The sequence below is a fragment of the Ursus arctos genome, unplaced genomic scaffold (genome assembly GCF_023065955.2).
Source record: "Ursus arctos isolate Adak ecotype North America unplaced genomic scaffold, UrsArc2.0 scaffold_17, whole genome shotgun sequence".
NCBI lineage: Eukaryota > Metazoa > Chordata > Mammalia > Carnivora > Ursidae > Ursus > Ursus arctos.
Window position 1 is genome coordinate 45,095,711 of NW_026622841.1, and position 19,367 is coordinate 45,115,077.

Sequence of the window (19,367 nt, forward strand, 5' to 3'; positions counted from 1 at the left end):
GTTCTTGAGTTCTGTACCCAGATAACTTGGGTTTAAAATATCGCCACGCTCGGGAATTAGGTCATTGCTCATAGTGGGATCCTGTTTACGTAGAATTAAAAAAAAAAAAATTAAAACTTAAAAAGAATGAGTGACATAAGGTGAATGGCCTGGAAGTTAAGAATGGGATACCATGCTGAGCTCTGCAAAGAACTTCTGAACATTAACCTTCCTAAATAGATTTTTACGTTTTCCTAATATAACTGATAGCTGCTAAGGGGAAATTATAGCAAATTGGAGGATGCGTACATATTATTTGTATTAATAACCTCTTTCTGTTTGTTTAACCTTCAAACCCACACCAGTTGTTTAGAACAGAAGACACGTTATACCTAATTATTAAACAGAATGTGTAGGTCAAATCTTCTCCAGCTGATCTAATATATACCTTTTATTAAAACAAGTAAATCCTCGAACAGGGAGGCTCTTTTTAGTAACTGTCAGTCAGGTAGGTGTGCTAAGGGAAGATGAATAGGATTCAAGTATTCGAGGGTGATGTTACGGAGAACGTTCTTGTGTTTATTACCCCAGGAACTCTATCCTGTTCATTACAAATTCCCAGTCTGCAGATGAAGCCAGGGCTTTGCTTTTACGCATCCAGCGAACTTTCACCATAGAAAAGAAGAGAGAAAACAGTAGCATTGACTTGTACATGGGCAGGAGTATTAACTGTGTGTAGAGGAGAAATGACAATTTTCTGTTAATAAATTATGAGTGATACATTTGGTTGCAGTGCATGTTTCAGTTGGTATTTATGGGCTGTGTCTGAAAAAGTGATCCAGTACCCCAGTTCCCTTTCTGTGGTGTTTTAAATTGTGTAGTGTAGGTATTTTCCCTCTTCAAAAAAAAAAAAAAATGAATTTTTATGTCGTTAGAGCTCTCAACACAGAGTAATGTAGATTTTAAAGAGAACGTTGCCTGTCACTGAGTTGTACCATGAATAATTCTGCTGTGGTTGAGCTGAGCTTCATAAGCACTAAAAATTTTATAAGGTGAAAAAGGAGAAAACGCTGCCTACCTGTGTCCCTTTGTCATGTAGGACTGGTTTAGGAAGAGCAAAAATGTTTAGTGACGAGCCAGTTGGGATTAGGAGTACAAAGTGGGGAATTCATAAGGATAAATTATTACTCTACCTACAGCAATGTGATTCTAATATGAACAAACTCAAGGTTCTCAGAATAAACATTTCTCATTGCCATAACCAACTGACTTTACAATGATAATTTTCTTGCTTATTTTTCCTACCTCTTGAAAGAATAACTATAAATAAAACTAACATCAAAATTACATTGTTAATATAATCAATGTGACTTTTCATTTTGGACTTCTGGATCTTGACTAAGATGGGTGGAACTTGTGTCATAAAACTGTTTTGCTTTTAGGGATCTAAAAATGTAGAAGCTTCAAAGTGCAAGAAGAATGCTTCCTATAATTGACTTTATCTTATTTTTATAAGCTTTGATTTACTAAGAAAGTGTCCTTACTGATCTGCTTATGTGGACTTAGATGGCTGAATGAAAATCAGCTGTGGTTTCTAAATATTTCTACCATCTAGATTTTTTTTTCACAAAAACAGTTTTTAAAATATATTCTTAAGGAATGCATTTTATAATTCCTCGATGAATTTAATCAAGTCTACAAAAAGGATAAATCGGGAAAAATCTAACTCAGATGTATATGGTATAATGAGTTCTTAGAAGCAGTGAATGCAATTGCATATTGTCTACATGACAAATGTTGAATGTATTTAAAATTTAGAAAGATTTCTTTAAATCTGTATGTGATTAAATGCAATATTCAATTTCTAAGGAAATTTTCTCTCATCTTTTTCTCTCTGTTAAGAGTGTATCGTAATTATTGTATATCCACATATGAACTTAAAGTTTTGATAGAAACAGTAAAGCATATGTACTGTAAAAATCCTTTATTAGTAAGTTTTAATTTTGCTTTTTGTTTTTGTTTTCCCAGAAAGCACGGACATGCCAACAGAAACTAGATAGGGAAATTTCCACCTTTCTGAAAATGATTAAGGAGTGTGACATGGCTAAAGGTAAAAAAAAAAAAAGTTGGGGGGCAAACTACCAAATAACACCCACTGTTTAACACAACCCATTATCCTATATGTTGCTCCTTTGTAAGTTTGTTTGCCATACATGTTAGATAATTTTCAGTTTTGAATTCAAAATTATGTTTGATAAGACTATTTTGAAATTTTAAAAAAACTATTTCAAATTTCTTCTCATGGAGGAGGCTTGGTTTGTAGATTAATATTTTATTGTTTAAAGAAAAAAGGGAAAAAAGTTAACATTTTGGGGCTATAAATTCGTTTTGGCTACGTATTGAGACTCCTGCTTATGAATCCCAGAAGACTTTAATTTTAAACTGTCTTGGGTTTGAATCCTTGTTCTGCCAGTTACCAGTTGTTACTTTGAACAGTACATTTAACTTCTCTGAGTCTCAGTTTCCCCATCTGTAAATGAAGGGGTTGATTGTTCTCAGGTCTTAGACTTTTATGATTCTGTGAATGTCTATGTGACCTTGACTGTCTAATGGTTAATCTGTCTTTCAGTAGTAACTTTTTATGTCTTCAGTCTCCACTGGTTATGAATCATCAAGAGTTGACTATTCCAAAAGTCAGAATAACAATACAAAATCAAAATTCAATACAAAAATTACATATCAAGAAAAAAGTATTACTTTGTTAATTAAAAACTGTGTTTCTTAGACTTCAGACTTCTCACCATTGCTTTAGATTTCAGCTATGATGGGTTTATAAATAACTTCACTGAAATTTAATTGATTCAGTTGTCTGAGTTTATCAGTTTTAATGACGAACTAGTTTCCCTCTATGGACTTCTCACTTTAGTTTATATATGCCTAGGGAATGCAAAGAAATGCTAATATTAGAATAAATTGAACACAGATATTTTGTATCTGTCCAAATGGTCCTTGGGCATCCCTTTACGTCAGGTCCATAATCATTTATTTGTATTAGTGGTGATAGCTTTGAGAAGGACAGCAATTAATTCATTTTGATTATTGTGGGCTGGAATATTATATTACTTAGCACTCTTCATCCTCAGTGGACTTTTTAAATAAGAGTAGCTTCATTAGATATTAATTCAGTCTAAAATGTACCTTGGTGAAGTGTACCCTTCAGTGGTTTTTAATATATTTACAGTTATGCAACTCTGACTTTAAAACACCATCTTCAAGAACTGTCAAAAGTAGGAAGAGATGCTAATGATATTTAAAAAATGTAGGAAATGTCCAGAGTTAGATGAAATATAAGGATTAATTCCTTTAACATGGACCAAAAAAAGAAATTACATCAGAACTACAACCAAATTAAGTTGTTTTTTTTTAAACTTTGAGATCTCTTGGTTCAGCTTATCTGTATGACATGTCACTCATAACGATAGTATGCCTCATTTGCGTTTCTAGAGATATGTGTAATATTCAGTATAACAAAAGAGATATTTCAGACAGTGCCATCTGGGAAACTGTGAGATGTCTGATGATCTGACAATGCTATTTCATATATCTATAATGAAATTCAGAAGATTTATACACAATTGTAAACATTATTTGCTGCAAGATGGGTGTAGATAGATAAATCTGCATATTACATAAATAGTAAATGGGGTTAAGATGATTTCATGAGTGGAATTAAAGAGTTGAAGGTAACTGAGTTACCTTAATGCCAAGGGATTGTGCAGAGTAATCTCGCACCATGTGTTTTATTGCTGATAGATAGTAGCTGATAAATATACATCCTGCTCCAAACCGTCTACATAAGTTTGCCAATAACTTCTCAAAATGGAGAACTAAAATGTTTGTGGACAGAATCCAGACCTTGTGGTTGTGATTGTTAGTTGTCTTACATTTTAATACAAAATTACGTGAACTTTAAGACTGCCCTCCGTTAGGTCTTATTCCACCTTCGGCATACTAGTTCGGCTCTGTGTCCCGTCAAATCCAGGTCATAGCAAGAGCCTCTTCTGTGGTCTCTGCCTTTGGGACCTCCTGCGTTCCATCCCGGAAGGGAGTCCAGAGCCTTTTAGGAACTCTTACAACTCAGATTCTGTGACAATACTGCATTATTGCTGCCAGGTTAATTTTAGAGTAGTACTTTTTTGATCATAAAACTTTTTCCCCATTAAAAAACAATGTTTCATGGGAGTTTGAAACTATAGAATTAAATATAAACTTTTTATCCTGGCATTTAAGAACTGTCAGAGCCCAATCACAAACACATTTTTCAGTTTATTTATAATTACAGATCTTCCGCAACTTAATAAGGGGGTTATGTCCTGGTAAGCCCATTGTAAATTGAAAGTCTCGTAAGTTGAAAATGCATTTAACATACCTGACCTACTGAACATCATAACTTAGCCTAGCCTACCTTAAACATGATCACAACACTTCCATTAGCCAGCAGTTGGGCAAAATCATCTGATACAAAGCCTGTTGTTTTTTTAAATATTTATTTATTTATTTTAGAGAGTGCACAAGCATATGCTTGCCTTCAAGCACAAGTGTGGGGGGAGGAACAGAGTGGGAGGGAGAGGGAAAGGGAGAGAGAACCCCAAGCAGACTCCTTGCTGAGCACAGAGCTGCATGCAGGGCTCAATCCCATGACCCTGAGATAATGACCTAAGGCGAACCAAGAATCCAACACTTGACCAACTAGAGCCACCCAGGCGCCCCCAAAGCCTGCTTTATATTCAAGTGTTATGAAAATGCTGAAAATGAAAACAGAATGGATATCTGAGTACAGAACGGTTTTAAGTGTATCAGTGGTTTACTCTGGTGATGGTGTGGCTGACTGGGAGCTGTGGCCCCTGCCGCTGCCCCACATCACAAGAGATTATCATACTGCATATTGCTAACCCAGACAAAGATCAACATTCAGAATTTGAAGTATGGTTTCTATCGAACGTGTTTTGCATTCATAGTATCTATCATTCAGTCAGAAAGTCCTAAGTCAAGCCACTGTAAGTCAGGGACCATCTGTACTCATTCTATGTTTTGGTCCAAAATGTCCACCATTGAAATAGTACTTTATTTCCTTAAACCTAATTTCTGTCTGGGTGAATGCCAGAATTTATGTATCTGGCATTGGCAACATATCCTTCAAGGTTCAGTGACTGTAGTACTAAAACCTCTAATATTTTATCTTTATCAAGAGCATGATTACAAAAACAAAATCACCCAAACTAATAAAACTTTTTGAAGATTTCCTGAAGGCCAGTAAGTCTGTTCTTCCATAAAACCCTAGATTTACCCGTACGTAGTAACCAGGTTTTGCCTAATGTTGTATTGTACATTTAAATTTGATCACATCACTTTATTACCATAGAATTCTTGGAAGTGGAATTTGTGGATAAAAGCATATTAATATTTGTGTGCCTATTGATTCATTGCTAAATTACCTTTTTAAAAAAGATATACTTTATATGCCAACTTTATCGCATACACTTTATTGCAAGTTACTAAATGTAGATAGTGAATCCCTAGTAAAGAAATTAGAATTTCAGTTATCGAAAAGAAAAAATAATCTTAAAGGAAGAGCACTTTTGTTCAACCTACTTAAAACTCTGCTCAAAAATCTTGGCTTTGAGTAAACACACTTCCTGCCTCCTTCACTCTTGTCACCATCATTGTCTTTCACACAGTGTTGAAACAGCCTCCTAACTGGCCCCTCAGATTCTGCCCTTGCCCCTCCAGTGTCTGCCCTAGCGACCCTTCTAAAACACCATCGTATAGTGTTCTTTGCTCAAAACGTCCAGTAGATTCCAGGTTATCTCACTAAGAATAAAAACAAAGTCCTTCTAACGACCCACAAACTCTTCCAGTCCTTTTTGGCCTCTCTCTCCTCATCTCCTAGCTACCCTTGCTTGCTCGTCTTCCAGCCTCCCTGGCCATCTGGCTGCCCCTCAGAGAAGCTGGACATACTCCTGCCTCAGCCTGGGCCATGCTGGCCCTCTGCCAGGAAGACTTTTCTCCAGGGTACTCACATCCTCACCTGCCCAGGTCTTCACTCAAACAGAACCTCTGGCAGTAGACTACAGACTGCATTACTGGGCCTTCCTTGCCCTCAGACTTCTGATTGGACTCAGCAAAAGGGAGACCCTGTCACGGGATTGGTGGAGGGCGTGAGAGCAGTCAGGCATTTTCCTCCCTCCCTCCAGCTGGGCTGCATGGGGTGTAACAGCCCCTGGCTGAAGGCCCCTCACCTGTGACTCTAGCTCCTGCTGGCCTTCGCACCACTGTCCTTTCCTTTTGCCTCTCTGTTCCAGGGTGGCAACTGTCCTTCATGCTGGTCTGTTAGTTCACTTACCCCCACCCTTTGTGTCTCATCTTTTTTAAAGAAGTTTTCAGGTGCCCTTTCAGTTTGCCAGCGATTTCCTCTCAGGACCCTGTCCAAACTTGCAACTCCCCTCAACACTTGCTATTCCCCTACCTTGCTTTGTTTTTTCTGTCACTTATCAAACTTGCTAAATATATATTGTAGTTGATAGTCTCCCTCTCCTATTAGAATATAAACTCCATCAAGGCAGGAATTTGTTTTATTTGCCAATTGTCTTCAGCACCTTAACAGTGCATGACACATATGGACACTTGACATATATACAGTTGATACTTGAACGACACAGGTTTGAACTGCATGGGACCACTTACATGTGACTTTTTTTTTTTTAAATACAGCACAGTACTGTGAATGTAATTTGTTTCTTATGGTTTTCTTAACACTTTTCTCTAGCTTGTTTTATTGTAAGAATACAGTATATGATACAGCATATGAAATGTGTTAATTGAATATTTATGTTATTGTAAGGCTTCCAGTCAACAGTAGGCCCTTAGTAGTTAAGTTTCAGAGGAGTCAAAGATTGTATATGGATTTTTAACTGCGAGGGGTCAGTGCCCTAACTCCCATGTTGTTCAAGGGTCAACTCTGTATGTTTTGAGTGAATGAAATGAATGACCTACTTATCTAGCTTGTAAATTTATAACTCACTTCTTTTGAACTCAGATAACTACTAAATTTGTTTTGTCAAGTTAGTAGATAGATTGCACAAGTCAGCACCGAACCTGCCACGTGGCGGCCACGTAGTCAGAGGTGGACACAGAGCCGCTCGCCTTTCTGGAGTTCCCCTTGATGACAGTTCTGATATGATCTTCTCAGGACTAATGGTTTCTATACTATCTGAAAATAATTATAAATATTTTAGGTATGTTTGCTTTATTGCACATTATATTTAGCAATAAAATATTCTTCAGGATCCAGCTCAAATCCCACCTCTTCTCAGACTCTACTCCATTACTCCACCCCATAATGGTTATTCCTTTCTCTGAATATTTAACATTTTTTAAATGCATAATTTGTTTTGCTGTCTACATCTTATAACATCCTTGATACCTTTTTATTTTCATTTAACTCATGCTATAACTCATTTAACACACAGCGTTTTGAACTTTATATTCTCCGTTGCAGCTAGTGCAGATTATGTGGATAGAGACAGAATGATTTAGTAGTACTTGTTTAGTGGGCGATTGTGTTCATGCTAGTCATCTTAATTTGAACAACAAAAATTTATACTCTTCTATAGGGACCTCTCTTTTTATCAAATTACAGTTCTGTGTAAAAGTTTTTAGGGGCGCCTGGGTGGCACAGCGGTTAAGCGTCTGCCTTCGGCTCAGGGCGTGATCCCGGCGTTATGGGATCGAGTCCCACATCAGGCTCCTCCGCTAGGAGCCTGCTTCTTCCTCTCCCACTCCCCTGCTTGTGTTCCCTCTCTCGCTGGCTGTCTCTATCTCTGTCAAATAAATAAATAAAATCTTAAAAAAAAAAAAGTTTTAGAAAATCAGTTGATTTTTATATGTAGATATCTTTTTCTCCTTTTTTGAGGAGAGAGTACTGATTTTCATGAGGCATTTATATAATTCCAGTTAGGTGTGAAAGTCCGTTTCTAAAATGTCTCTATGCATGCAGGTTAGATCATGTCTCTTACATATAGTCAGATGCACTGCTGTTTTTTCTTCACCAAAAAAAAAATACTTAAGGCTTCATGAAGAGGATGGCATTTGAACTTGGCCTTGAACAAAAAAGGTTTAAATGGAGAAACTTCTGAATGTGAATAAGTATTATTTCCAATATTTGGGGAAGAGGAAACCTCTTGAGCAAAGGTTTGGAGGCAATAAAGTAAAAGAATATTTCTAGGAAAACAAGTATTTCCAGGAAAACAGTCTGGCTGAAACTGATTCAGTTTATAAAGTGTCTTAAATGTCAGCTAATGAGTGTGGATTTTTTCCATATTAGGAGAACAATTGAGGTCATCTGTATTAGGTTTAGTTTGCTAACATAAGAAATAAGTATTTCCCCAATAGTTTTAAAACATACCCAGTTAAAAATTGTACAGTGTTATCATGAAAACGACAGATTGTGAGCTTTTTATATGTCTCTAAAGTTAAGCTTTTTGCATAAGATCTTCTAGCATCTTTCCTGAGTTCAAAAATACTTTTAGTAAAAAAAAGTGACATTTTTCCTCAAAATTAAGTGTCTGATTCTTATAATAGGCCAAATATGGTTGCATACTGGCCTTTTTACGTTTGTTCATTACAACCCAGTCTCTAAATATTAATTGGCTAAGATATATTTGCAGTGATTCCGGGTTGGTAACTTTTCTAGAAGCTAGCGATTTTATTTCTTTTATATAACAATATGCAAACATCATCATATACGAAGCATGCCACTGTGAACCAGCTGGCCCCTGATGTGCGGCCCTGGTGCTAGGGGATCAGTTCTTACGCAGACCTCCTGTGCGAGTTAGTGTGAATTTCAGAATCTCGCTTGAACACCAGACTGTCAGAGAAATTAGGTAACTTTGACTCTGTTTTGGACAAAAGAATTTGATACACTCTCAAATATGGATTCTTAAAAGTCAATATATATTTCTTGGAGTTATCTTTTAAATGGCTACAGAATCTGTTTTATTTAAAATCTTGAAGTTCGTAAAAATTTATTTTGACATTTAATGTTTTATGCTAATCAACAAGTATATAAAGTCTTAAATATCTAAAACATACAAAATTGTAGATGATTAACCACTGATGGTATTTAATAAAAGAAATACATCCATGAATGACTGTGCTCCCATCTTACCATTTGTGCCATGAAAGTGGAAAATTACTAGATTACCCAGAGCATTTATGGAAGGCAGAGGCTGTGCCTGATTTTTTGTGCATCCCCTCAGCATACTCAATCCACAGCTCTGTGTGAGACATCTGCTGAGGTACTATTTAAGTCCTGTGGCATCTGGCATTTGGTATTCTTTTTGCTATTTAGCAACTAAGTAAAGAATAAGTCTTCACAATGTGTATCGAAGATTCAAAATGAAAAATAAAGTATGCAAAATCAAATTTATTTTAGGATATAGTAGTTTTCAATTGTTTGGGTGTTACTAAGAATAGCTAACACTAGGAAACTGTATTCCATAAAAAGAAAAATGTGATAAAATGACATTTGGTATTTATATCCAGATGTCAATGAAAGGCTGTTCAGACCTTCATTCACTCTGACCTTTTCCTTTTGTTGACCCCTTTTGCCTTATGAGTTTTGAGAAATAATTTTTCCAAGAAAAGGACTTTTCTTTGCTAATATAAGTCACATTCCTATGGAAATCGTGGAAAATTAAAAGAGTGAAGGACAAAAGTTACAATTTTATCACCTAGAAATAATGACTAAGTAATTTGTAACATGGTCTTGGTAGATTTTATTTTCCTTTCACTTCCCATTTGAAAATGTTTGTTTCTTGAAGAGACCCACTGTTTTATGGCCTGATAATTGCAAATTGCTGGCATTTGGATTTGATTGCTTTTGCTTATTGACCTTGTTTACCATGTTTTAAGAACCCTGTTTTAAATAAATCAAGATTATTTAAAAGCCAGAGGGTGGTATATATTTGTGTCTCTTCTTTTAAGTTATTTTTAGATGAAAAGCTTTCTTGATATATTTTTATTTGATTGAAGGTGGACACATTTAAAGGATCTTAATATATAATTAACACGAAGTCCAAAACTATTTGAACTAAGAGGATTTCTCTAGCATTAATCTGGACAGGATATGACATTTTATTTCTTTTTTAAATGATGTGCGTGCATTTTGCAGCCTTCTCTTGTCAGCATTCTGGTTTTTGTTTTGGGTGCTGTGGGTTTTTGCTTGTTTTTGTAATGGATAAATGGATTAAGATTTCCTTAGGGAACCAGGGAAGGTGGTGATATTACCATTTCTTTGTTCCCAACTTAAATTCTAAAAGATACTGGAACCCAGACGGACACGTTCATAAGAGTGAAAAGACCCATTCCATGTCAGACATTTATCCAATAAGCACTAGAGAAAGTTGAGTTAATGCCACCTTTAGATGGGTTAGCCATCATGTCAACTACAGTATTATTTTTAGCTCTTTTTAGCACTTGGCTTTTGAATAAAATTACTTATCTAGCATAGAATATCATGAAAGGAAATATTAATCAGCTGCTTTTCTTAAACATTACATTATTTATTCCTGTAATTTTTTTTTTTTTTTTTTTTTGGGTCATGACTCTTCTTCTTGCAGGATATAGGCCTTTCCAGGACAAGGCTTCATCTTTTACTGTACCAACTTACGCATCCTGCATACAGTAGGTGCTAATAATGATGCTTAAGGAATACACTAAATGCTTTGTTTAAGGCAGCCAGCTGGAAGGAAACATGACATTAGTAGACCTAAAAATGTTTGTGGTGCCTGGCTGGCTCAGTTGGTAGAGCATGCAACTCTTAATTTCTGGGTCCTGAGTTCAAACTCCATGGTGGGTGTAGGAATTACTTTTTAAAAAAATGGTAATTTAAAAATGTTTGTGGTCTTAAAATTCCACTAATTGTATTTATTTTTATTTATAGACATGCTTCCATCATTTCTTCAGAAAGTTGAAGTTGTCTCTGAAGCTTCTAGAGAAACTTGTGTAGCTTTGAGTGATTGCCTTAATCTCTTCACTAAACAAGAAGGGGTAGGTAGTTTGGAATTGAATTTTTTAATAATTGGGTGTCACATACTGGATCATCCAGTAAATCACTGCTTTCAAATTGACCAAAGGTAGGAGAAAATAGTCTTAATAAAGAAAATGAAAGCTTCATTTTCACTAAAATTTAGAACTCCTTCATTCTTGATTAAGCAAGATGATTCTGAAGTAACTTGTGTTCAAATCTAATTTACTTATATAGCTGTATTTATCAACCATGGTTTAAAGTTCTTAGTTCTTGTGGCATTTCAACAAGAGTTTTGTGGAAATATTGTAGAAACCAAAGGTTTTATATGAAAAATACATAATACTTTTCTTTTGAAAATAGAGCGCTGTCATACTTACCTATGTGAACTGAGCTCAGTGGATTAAATATCTTATGTTCTTTCACCCCTGCTCTCTCCCATTCACTTTTCCAAATGTTAGTGAGAGTGGTAAGTTTATCTATTAGCATTCTTTTTTTTCTGAGGACTGAAAAGTTGTAAAGATGTGTTTTGGTTGCCTGGACTAGGATTTTTCTTGTTTTAATTTTTTCCCCTTCTAATTTTCATGATTTTTCCCCTTCTAATTTTCTAATTTCATGATTGTTTAATGCAAGCCAAGCAGCCATAGGCTTTCTCTTCTTTTTTGTTAATTTCCACATATATGTTCACTCTTCAGCTTTTTAGATTAAGACACCAAAGTTCTCATTCTTGTTAGTTTATTTGTACCTTTTAATTAGATACTAGGTTTCCGTAAATGTATGTTTCATATGTAAAGATCTAAAATTTTATTTTCTTGTGATTACAATGGAAGCCTTATGAATTCACATAAAAAATTTTTAAACGCCAGCTTTGTTATATACACCACAAATTCCATATTTTATCTGGAGAAAAAAAAATGTGAGTAATCTGAAATTCATTTAGAACAAACTTACAGAAAGTCTTTCAGTAGAATTTTATTAACTATCCACAGGGAAACATAATTGTTCATTAAACATTTTAAATGGTTAATTCTTCCAATATTATTTGAAAACATCCCCTCTCAGCATTTCTATTTTTGGTGATATAATATTCCAGGTTATTTAAATGAGGCATGATTTAGTGATCTAAATAAATCTAAATAGCATTGTCCAACATTTTTGAAATGAACAAATTATGGTGTCTAGGAATTCAGGTAATATTTAATACATCGTAAAACTAAATCTCATTAACATCTCTTATGTGCCACCTGATGGATGTATCAATAATGTCTTTGTTTTAGAGGTGTATGGTTTCAAGGTAAATTCTAGATTAGAAGAAATTTAATTTCTGGAGAAGCCAACCTATGCTAATTTTTAAACTGTTTGCTTAAAAATATAGTCTAGGTAATTACCTCTTTGAAAATCCAGATGTGTAAGTATAGTAGCCTCAAGTTTAGACTAATTAGACTTTTAAATTTGTCATGAGGATTAAATAACATAATGTAAGCAAGACACTTAGTATAGTTTCTGACACATAGTAAGCCTTGAGTAAAAATCAACAGTTACTATTATAGAATGCTATCTAATTAACACTTGTGACCCCTTTTCTCTGATGGCATTTTGGAGCTTTTGTGTCTTTAGCATTGGATTTAACTCATTTTGGGAGGAGGTGGTATTATCTAAAGAAAATTTGAGTATTTGTGGAATGATTGTATTCTTTTCATCCTTATTATTTATTATTCAAGTGACAAAAGGCTACTTAAGTTCTCTGAATCTTGATATTTCCGTCTTCCAAATAAAGGAGACCATACAGTAAGTCATTAACAAGCACTGGTCTGAACGTTTAATGGACCTTTTTAAAATCTCATTCTTCTCCCTAACCAGCCGTGGGCAAGTTTCTGTAAAATGATATACTTCAGTGTCAGGTGTGGGCTTCAAATGTATATAGATGAATAATAGGTATATAAACATATTAACTCACTGTGTGGCATACAGTACTCATTTAGAAAATGGCATTTGTTGCTTCAAACTTGCAAAGTATCTTTAAGATTCTTTTTCAGTAATTCTATAAAATAGCAACTCTTGAGGTTCTGTGGATTTCCTTCTGAGAAACAGGATTATAGACAATGAAAAGGGCCCCCAAATATTTCAAAGATAAATGGCATCATTGAAGGTAGTTTTTCATATGGCTAAGACCTACAACATAGGAATTTAATAGCGTACTTGAGGTCATTGCAGAATAATTAGGTATTGTAATGCTTTATTTATCTGGAATCATAAGTTATATTTCTGTTACCTAGAAACTTTATTAAAAGAAAATTGTAAGCTTTGAACTCACAGAGACCTGGGTCTCATTCCATGTTCTCCTTAATCTCTCTTTGCCACAGTTTTCATATACAATTACCTTTTTAAAGTAGCAATCAACCAAAAAAAAGTGTTTTGAAGAGTAAGTATGATCATCTTGGCAAAACACCTTGTATACTACCTGGCACATAATGGGGAATCCAGTAGATCTAAGTGATCCCAGCCCCTGCATCTGCAAAACTTTTTATTCTAATCTTTTTTATGACAGTTATTTTAAATGTTTCGTGTTTACATCTTACGCTAAATTTTTAACAATTTTATCTTTTCCAGGGGCCTCAGGATTGTTCTTTTGTCCTTTTTGTATGTTCATAATTACTCTGTGTCTTAATACAGAGATGCCTTCAGGGAATAATGTTTATAGAACTCTGTAATTTGACTAAATGGCCCAGTCCTGCTAATGCTCTTGAATTCACTTTTGCTCTTTACGGGTTTTAAAATTTTTTTCTCTTGATTTTTAGATTGGCCGTGTGCCTGTCTGTAGCAGTGGAATACTGATCCCTTCTGGTTTACTCTTTCTAATGTTGTTTATTAAAAAGAAAACCAGATAACCAAACTTGGTAAAATTATGTCCACAGTAAGAGCAAGCTGGCTCTGTATGAGAAACTTAGGGGTTTATAATGAGCATAGGCCTTAGTGCCTGGACTTGGGGTTTTCTGTTTCTGTGGTATGTGAGTGTGCTTTGCTTTTTTGGAGATGCTCTGATACGACCCAGATATTCAAGGTTTCCATAGACCTCTATAAATGGGGTGCATTATGTAGGCATATTTTACTTGTAAATAACACTATGTTGAAAAAAACTGCAATGTATAAAGCAAGCTGCAAAGCTTGTGATTGATTTACTAAAGGGAAATTTATTAGGTGTTTTTAGGGTAATTTAGGAGAGACATTGGAGAGTGTGAATGTCGTAATTTGTCTTTAACCTTGTTGAGAGTTCTATTCAAAAGGCTAGTGGGGCACCTGGCTGGCTTAGTCGGTAGAGCACAGGGCTCTTAATCTCAGCGCCATGAGTTCAAGCCCCCACGTTGGGTGTGGAGCCTACTTTAAAAAAAAAATTCAAAAGGCTAGAAACTGGCTTCATGAATTATGTTTGTTTCTGTAGTTTTCCTCACCAGAGGGTGGTATCAGAAGTGGCTGAAATGTCACACAGTGCCATCATTGGTCCCCTTCTTGTTCTGTGTGTCATTGAGGTCCCTTTGATATTAATCAAACCAGTTTTTCCGAAGTAGGAACTTGCTTATTTAAAATTAGTGCAAGCTCACTCATAAAATATTTTATGCTTCTATGTTAAGTTTCCTGAGTGCTAAAGAGCTGTAACCCAAAAGTATGACTGGGGGATAGTGATGCTGTTTGTGGTGTAATGGAGAGATCTGGACCTTAAATTGGACCAACTAAAAGATATTGCTTTTTTGGACCAGATCCTGATATCTCTGGAGAGAAACCATGCCCTCCTGTGAGCTTCCATCTCTATAAAGTCGAGGTCTCTAATATTCATTAGTTTCCTGGGCTGTACCAAGGCCTTTAGTCATTTTGTGTTCCTAATCTCTTTCATTTCTTCATGTTTATACCTTCTGGGCCTTTACGTCTCCATCATCTCTTCAGTCTCCTCCTCTCCCTCTGCTCCTGAACAAAATTCTTTGTTAAACGTGGAGGCAGTGACTCTATTTGCTACCAGTTCCCTGCCACTCCCAACCCCCAGTCTCTATCTTTTTTCTTTCCTTTCGCTGGCATCTGTCTCCTTCCATCCTGCTTCAAAAACAGCTCCTCTCTTCTTTTGAATCCTCTACTCCCTTACAGCTTCTGTCTCCCTACATTCCTTTCCAATTCTATTTTGGAAAATGTGATAATTTCTGTTTCTACTTTATTCCTCAACTAGCCCACTGAAACCATTCTTGCCAATAATCTCCTTACTGCTAAATCACAGGATACCCTTAAATTACCTTGCTCGTCCTGTGACAGATCTGGCGTTTGACGACTACTTGCTTTTTGGAGTTCTTCTCAGTGATTTCCATGGTGCCTACCTCTTCTGGCTTCTCTTTCCTTTAGAGCAGCTCCTCCTCAGTTTTCTTCTGAAGCATCTTTTCTTCTGCCTGTGCCTTGAGTGTTAGTGTCCCTGGTTTCTGTGGGTGGCCTTCTCACTCCGCATTCTCCTTGGATGATCTTAGCCATTCCTTCCAACAGAGATCCATGATGACTCTGATATCTCCACCTTAGATCTCCTGAGCTATGAACCAGTATATCCAGCTGCCTTTTAAACATTTACATATGATTATATCATAGGCATTTCAAAACCAGTGTGTCTAAAGCTCAATTATCCGTTCAACTCAGAGACAAAATTACCACCTATCCAGGAACCCAAGCCAAGATCATGCGAGCTGTCCTCAATTCATCCTTCTTCCTAATTCCCCCACACTTATCAAGTTCTGTCATTTTTCCTTCCTGTCTCTCAGCTGTCTGTCTCCCTGTCCTCCCTCTCCTCCCACCCAACACTCAGATCCCCCACTGCCACTCTGAGGATAGAGCGCTCAGGATTGCTCTGTGGGATGACTGCCACCATCCCAGGTTCCACCCTTCAGAACTGGCTTAGATATCTCTCCTGTTCTAGGAGTCCTTGCTATTGTAGCACTTAACCACACTGTATCATTATATATTTGTCTGATTATATATTTACTAAAGAGCCCCTTAAGTAAGCAGCTGTATCTTAGTTATTATTGTAGCCTCTGTGTCTAGTATAGTACTTGACCTGGAGTAGACAGTTAATAAATATCTGAATGAATGCATAATGAATGTCAAAGGAAAGAATACAAAGATCAGACCATTCGGGATCTACTTTCTGTTGTCTTGACCTTGAGCAAATTAATATATGTTTGGGAATTCCATTTCCAGTCTGAAGAGAATACAGATGAGTTATTTTATGTGAAGTTCCTTGATACAGTGCCTGGCACAGTTTAGGTGCTGTGTAAATTGCCTTCTAAAACATTTTGTTGTTTTTGCTGCCTTGTACTACTTCTGTAAACTGAATTCATTCTAATTTTTAGAACCCAGGAGGAAGATTCTGTAGTAGCTTCTTTTAGTGCCAAATGTGACTTTTCACAATACCATTTAGTTATCAGTTTAGAATGAGGTCGGGGGGGGGGGGGTAGGAAACTGACTTTTCAAAGACACCATGAAACCTCACTGACATTAATTCCAAATCTTCTAGTGTACTGTTGTATCCTCTCTTACACGTTTGGTATCCGTAGCGCAGTTACAGCCACCGCTGCCGAACAGCGCACTTAAAGTACCCTAGGATCTTATCAAAGAAATACTCAGTTTGCTTCAGTATTATTCTGCTCAAACCTGTTTGAGGACAGGTTTATACTGTTTAAAACTGTTGGAACAAAAAGTTATGTGTACCCCACCCTCACCAGAGCCACATAGTTAACTAGAAATTTCATTAGCCTGAACATCCCACTTAAGTGTAGTATTTAGGAGGTGGGTTTTACTGTCCTTTGAGTCTTCGTCTACACTTCAAGCCTGGCTGGAATAGAAACCATCTATTCCATGTAAGTAGTAGGATTAATACCATCGTTTTCCCCGTTGCTCAAAGGGTAGCCTAGAAAGTGCATAAAAAATAAATACATGAAGTCTAGTTGATTCTTTGTTGTGGAATCGGAAACATCCACTCTTCAGTGTAAGCCTGAGTAAGGGTCAGTTTGCGTTTGAGGCACAGCAGTCCCCAGAAGAGGATTCCTCTGCTTTTCCCCGGGGGCGGGCTGGCGGTTTGGAAGTTGTCAGGGCCGGCGCCGCCCGGAGAGGGCGTGAGCACACAGCCCGCTCTAGGACCTCGCAGGAGCCTCCGCGGGATGCACGCAGAGCTGGAGTAGCAGTTTCCTTACTTCCTTTCGAGAATTGCGGGCCAGCAGTCCGCTCGCTCCTTTGGAGGGGCTGCGTGCAGGCTCTCGCGGTCCCGGGCAGGTCCCACCTGCGCCTCCGAGGAGCGGGCCCCGCGGGAGGGGGGCCGGGGGAGGAGGGACTGGACGACGACAGCAGCCGCGGAGCCGCCTGCTGCAGGCCGTTCGCCGCGCTGCTCGCACTCTCCCCGGCGAGCCCTGGAGGAGGGCGGCTCTGGCTCTGCGGCGGAGGGGCGCTGCACGGACCTCTGGTGGCCCGAGGACCTGCGCGGGAGTCCTGGGCCGTGGGCGGTCAGGCCGCGCCTCTCCTTGACCTCTCTGGAGCCGGGGGAGGGCCGAGGAAAGGTGACTTAGAGAGACCTTGCGGTGCCGCCCTGGGTCGCGCCTCCGGGCTGGGCTGGAGGGGAGGCGGAGGAACAGGCCGAGCGCATTTGTGCTGGAGCTGGCAGCGGAGCGCAGGGCGGAGCGCACCGGCGGGGTTCCCCAGATCCGGCTCAGGTGGGTGAGTGTGTGTGCCCTCTGGGGGCTTTGCGAGGTCAGCCTCGGGAAGGCAGAGGACACGAGCGGGGGTGGGGGGGCGGCCAGACGAGATCTAGGGATGTGAGTAGATCCAAGAATAGTTGGACGGGTTTGTGCGGAGCAGAGTGCAGCCCCGGGCCAGTGGGGAGGGCTGCGTGAAGCCGGGAGACCCTGCTCTCCCAGCCTGGCCAGGGTCTTCCTGCTGGCTCCGTACTTGCATCGGGTTCCCCCAGGAAGAGCCGCTGGGGGGAAAGACTGGACAGATCCCCCCCCCCCCCCAGCTAAATATCGGTAGTAGGTCAAGTGGGGCCGGAGTGGGAGGAGTAAGGCAGTGAAAGACATTATTGTCCTAAATAACCTTCCAAGTTAGTGATTTTTTGCATGTCTCTGCCCTGGCTGACATTGAGATGAATTTACCATTCACTGTTCAGAGGCTGCTAAAATTCCAAGGAAACGCAAGAGTGGATTAAAGAGAGAAAGGGAAACTATACTGGGGCTGGGGAGTGGGGGGGAGGTAGCTTTTAACTTTGTTTTGATTAAGGATTTTTGATTACTCATAGGCTTTCTTTGTAGCCTAAACCAGTGGAGAATCACGTTCCCCAGCATTCAGAGCATGTGGCTAGTTGTTTTGTGTTTTCTGTTGTGCTGGTTTTTTCTGGATTTGGAGGGAGGGTAGTAAGAAAGGAAAGATGCCAGGGAAGAGCTTAGTACAGCTTTTGAGAGTTATTAAAGCTATTAAAAGTTTCTTAATTTCAATTAGGTTCAAAGACAGAATGAAGGCATTTTGTTTTAAAGACATAGGGTAACTTAGCAGGAATCTTTTTCAGAAGAGAAAAATGCTTGAAATGCGTGTTGGTGGAGGAATGTGTAGGCTAGAATATGGGTATCTAAGTGTAAATATTCTTTTCAGTTTGAGGGCACACCGAAGTTAATGTCTGGTCCAGATAATGTTTGATTTCAGCCACGAAGCTGATGACTTTGGTATGTTAGCTGAGTTTTGACTGAGTAGATATTTAATCTGAACATGATGACCAGAGAGCTAGATCAGCCTTTGTCCTAGTACTACTTTCAGTAGACAGGGATCTTAAAGGAATTTGTGTCACTGAGAATATGCTAGCAGGACTCCAGTCTCCCCTCTTTAGAACCTCTCTAAGGGTTAATTTGAGGGAATTTCATTGAAGGTAAAAGTGACCTACATAATTTCTGTGCCCTCAGTTGTGCACCTTGCAGAATGAGGGAAAATTAAAAAATTCCTTAGATTTTCCGTATTGAAAGCAAATGCATGTACTACAGGGTGGTGTATAAATAAAGTCAAGCACCTTTAGAGTGCTGTACATAAAATAATCGATAAAACAGTTATGCAGTAGCATGCTCTAAGCTTTATATACAGTTTATAATATTTGCCATCTATATTCTTTAAAAAGCTTTTGTAAATTTATTAGTATCTTGGCATTCAAATATATACTTGTATTTATAAGCTCTGTGAGGATTATAAGAATTTTTAATTCCTTCAAAAATTAGAAATTTAGATTTTTGACTTGGTCCAGTTATTC

The 19,367-nt window shown here is 37.9% G+C and overlaps 1 protein-coding gene across 9 annotated transcripts in view; it reads left to right on the forward strand.

Moving 5' to 3' along the window:
* Positions 1-19,367, forward strand: part of OSBPL1A (oxysterol binding protein like 1A) — a 229,285-nt gene that overhangs the window by 98,095 nt on the left and 111,823 nt on the right. For 8 of the 9 annotated variants that reach the window (XM_044382896.3, XM_044382897.3, XM_048218561.2 and 5 more), the window contains 2 exons: positions 2,008-2,089; positions 10,982-11,088. In XM_044382896.3, coding sequence (XP_044238831.2) covers positions 2,008-2,089; positions 10,982-11,088 — 189 coding nt within the window. Of the gene's footprint in view, positions 1-2,007; positions 2,090-10,981; positions 11,089-17,243; positions 17,794-19,367 lie in introns of those variants that run through there. The other variant, XM_026496115.4, reaches the window with a different exon arrangement.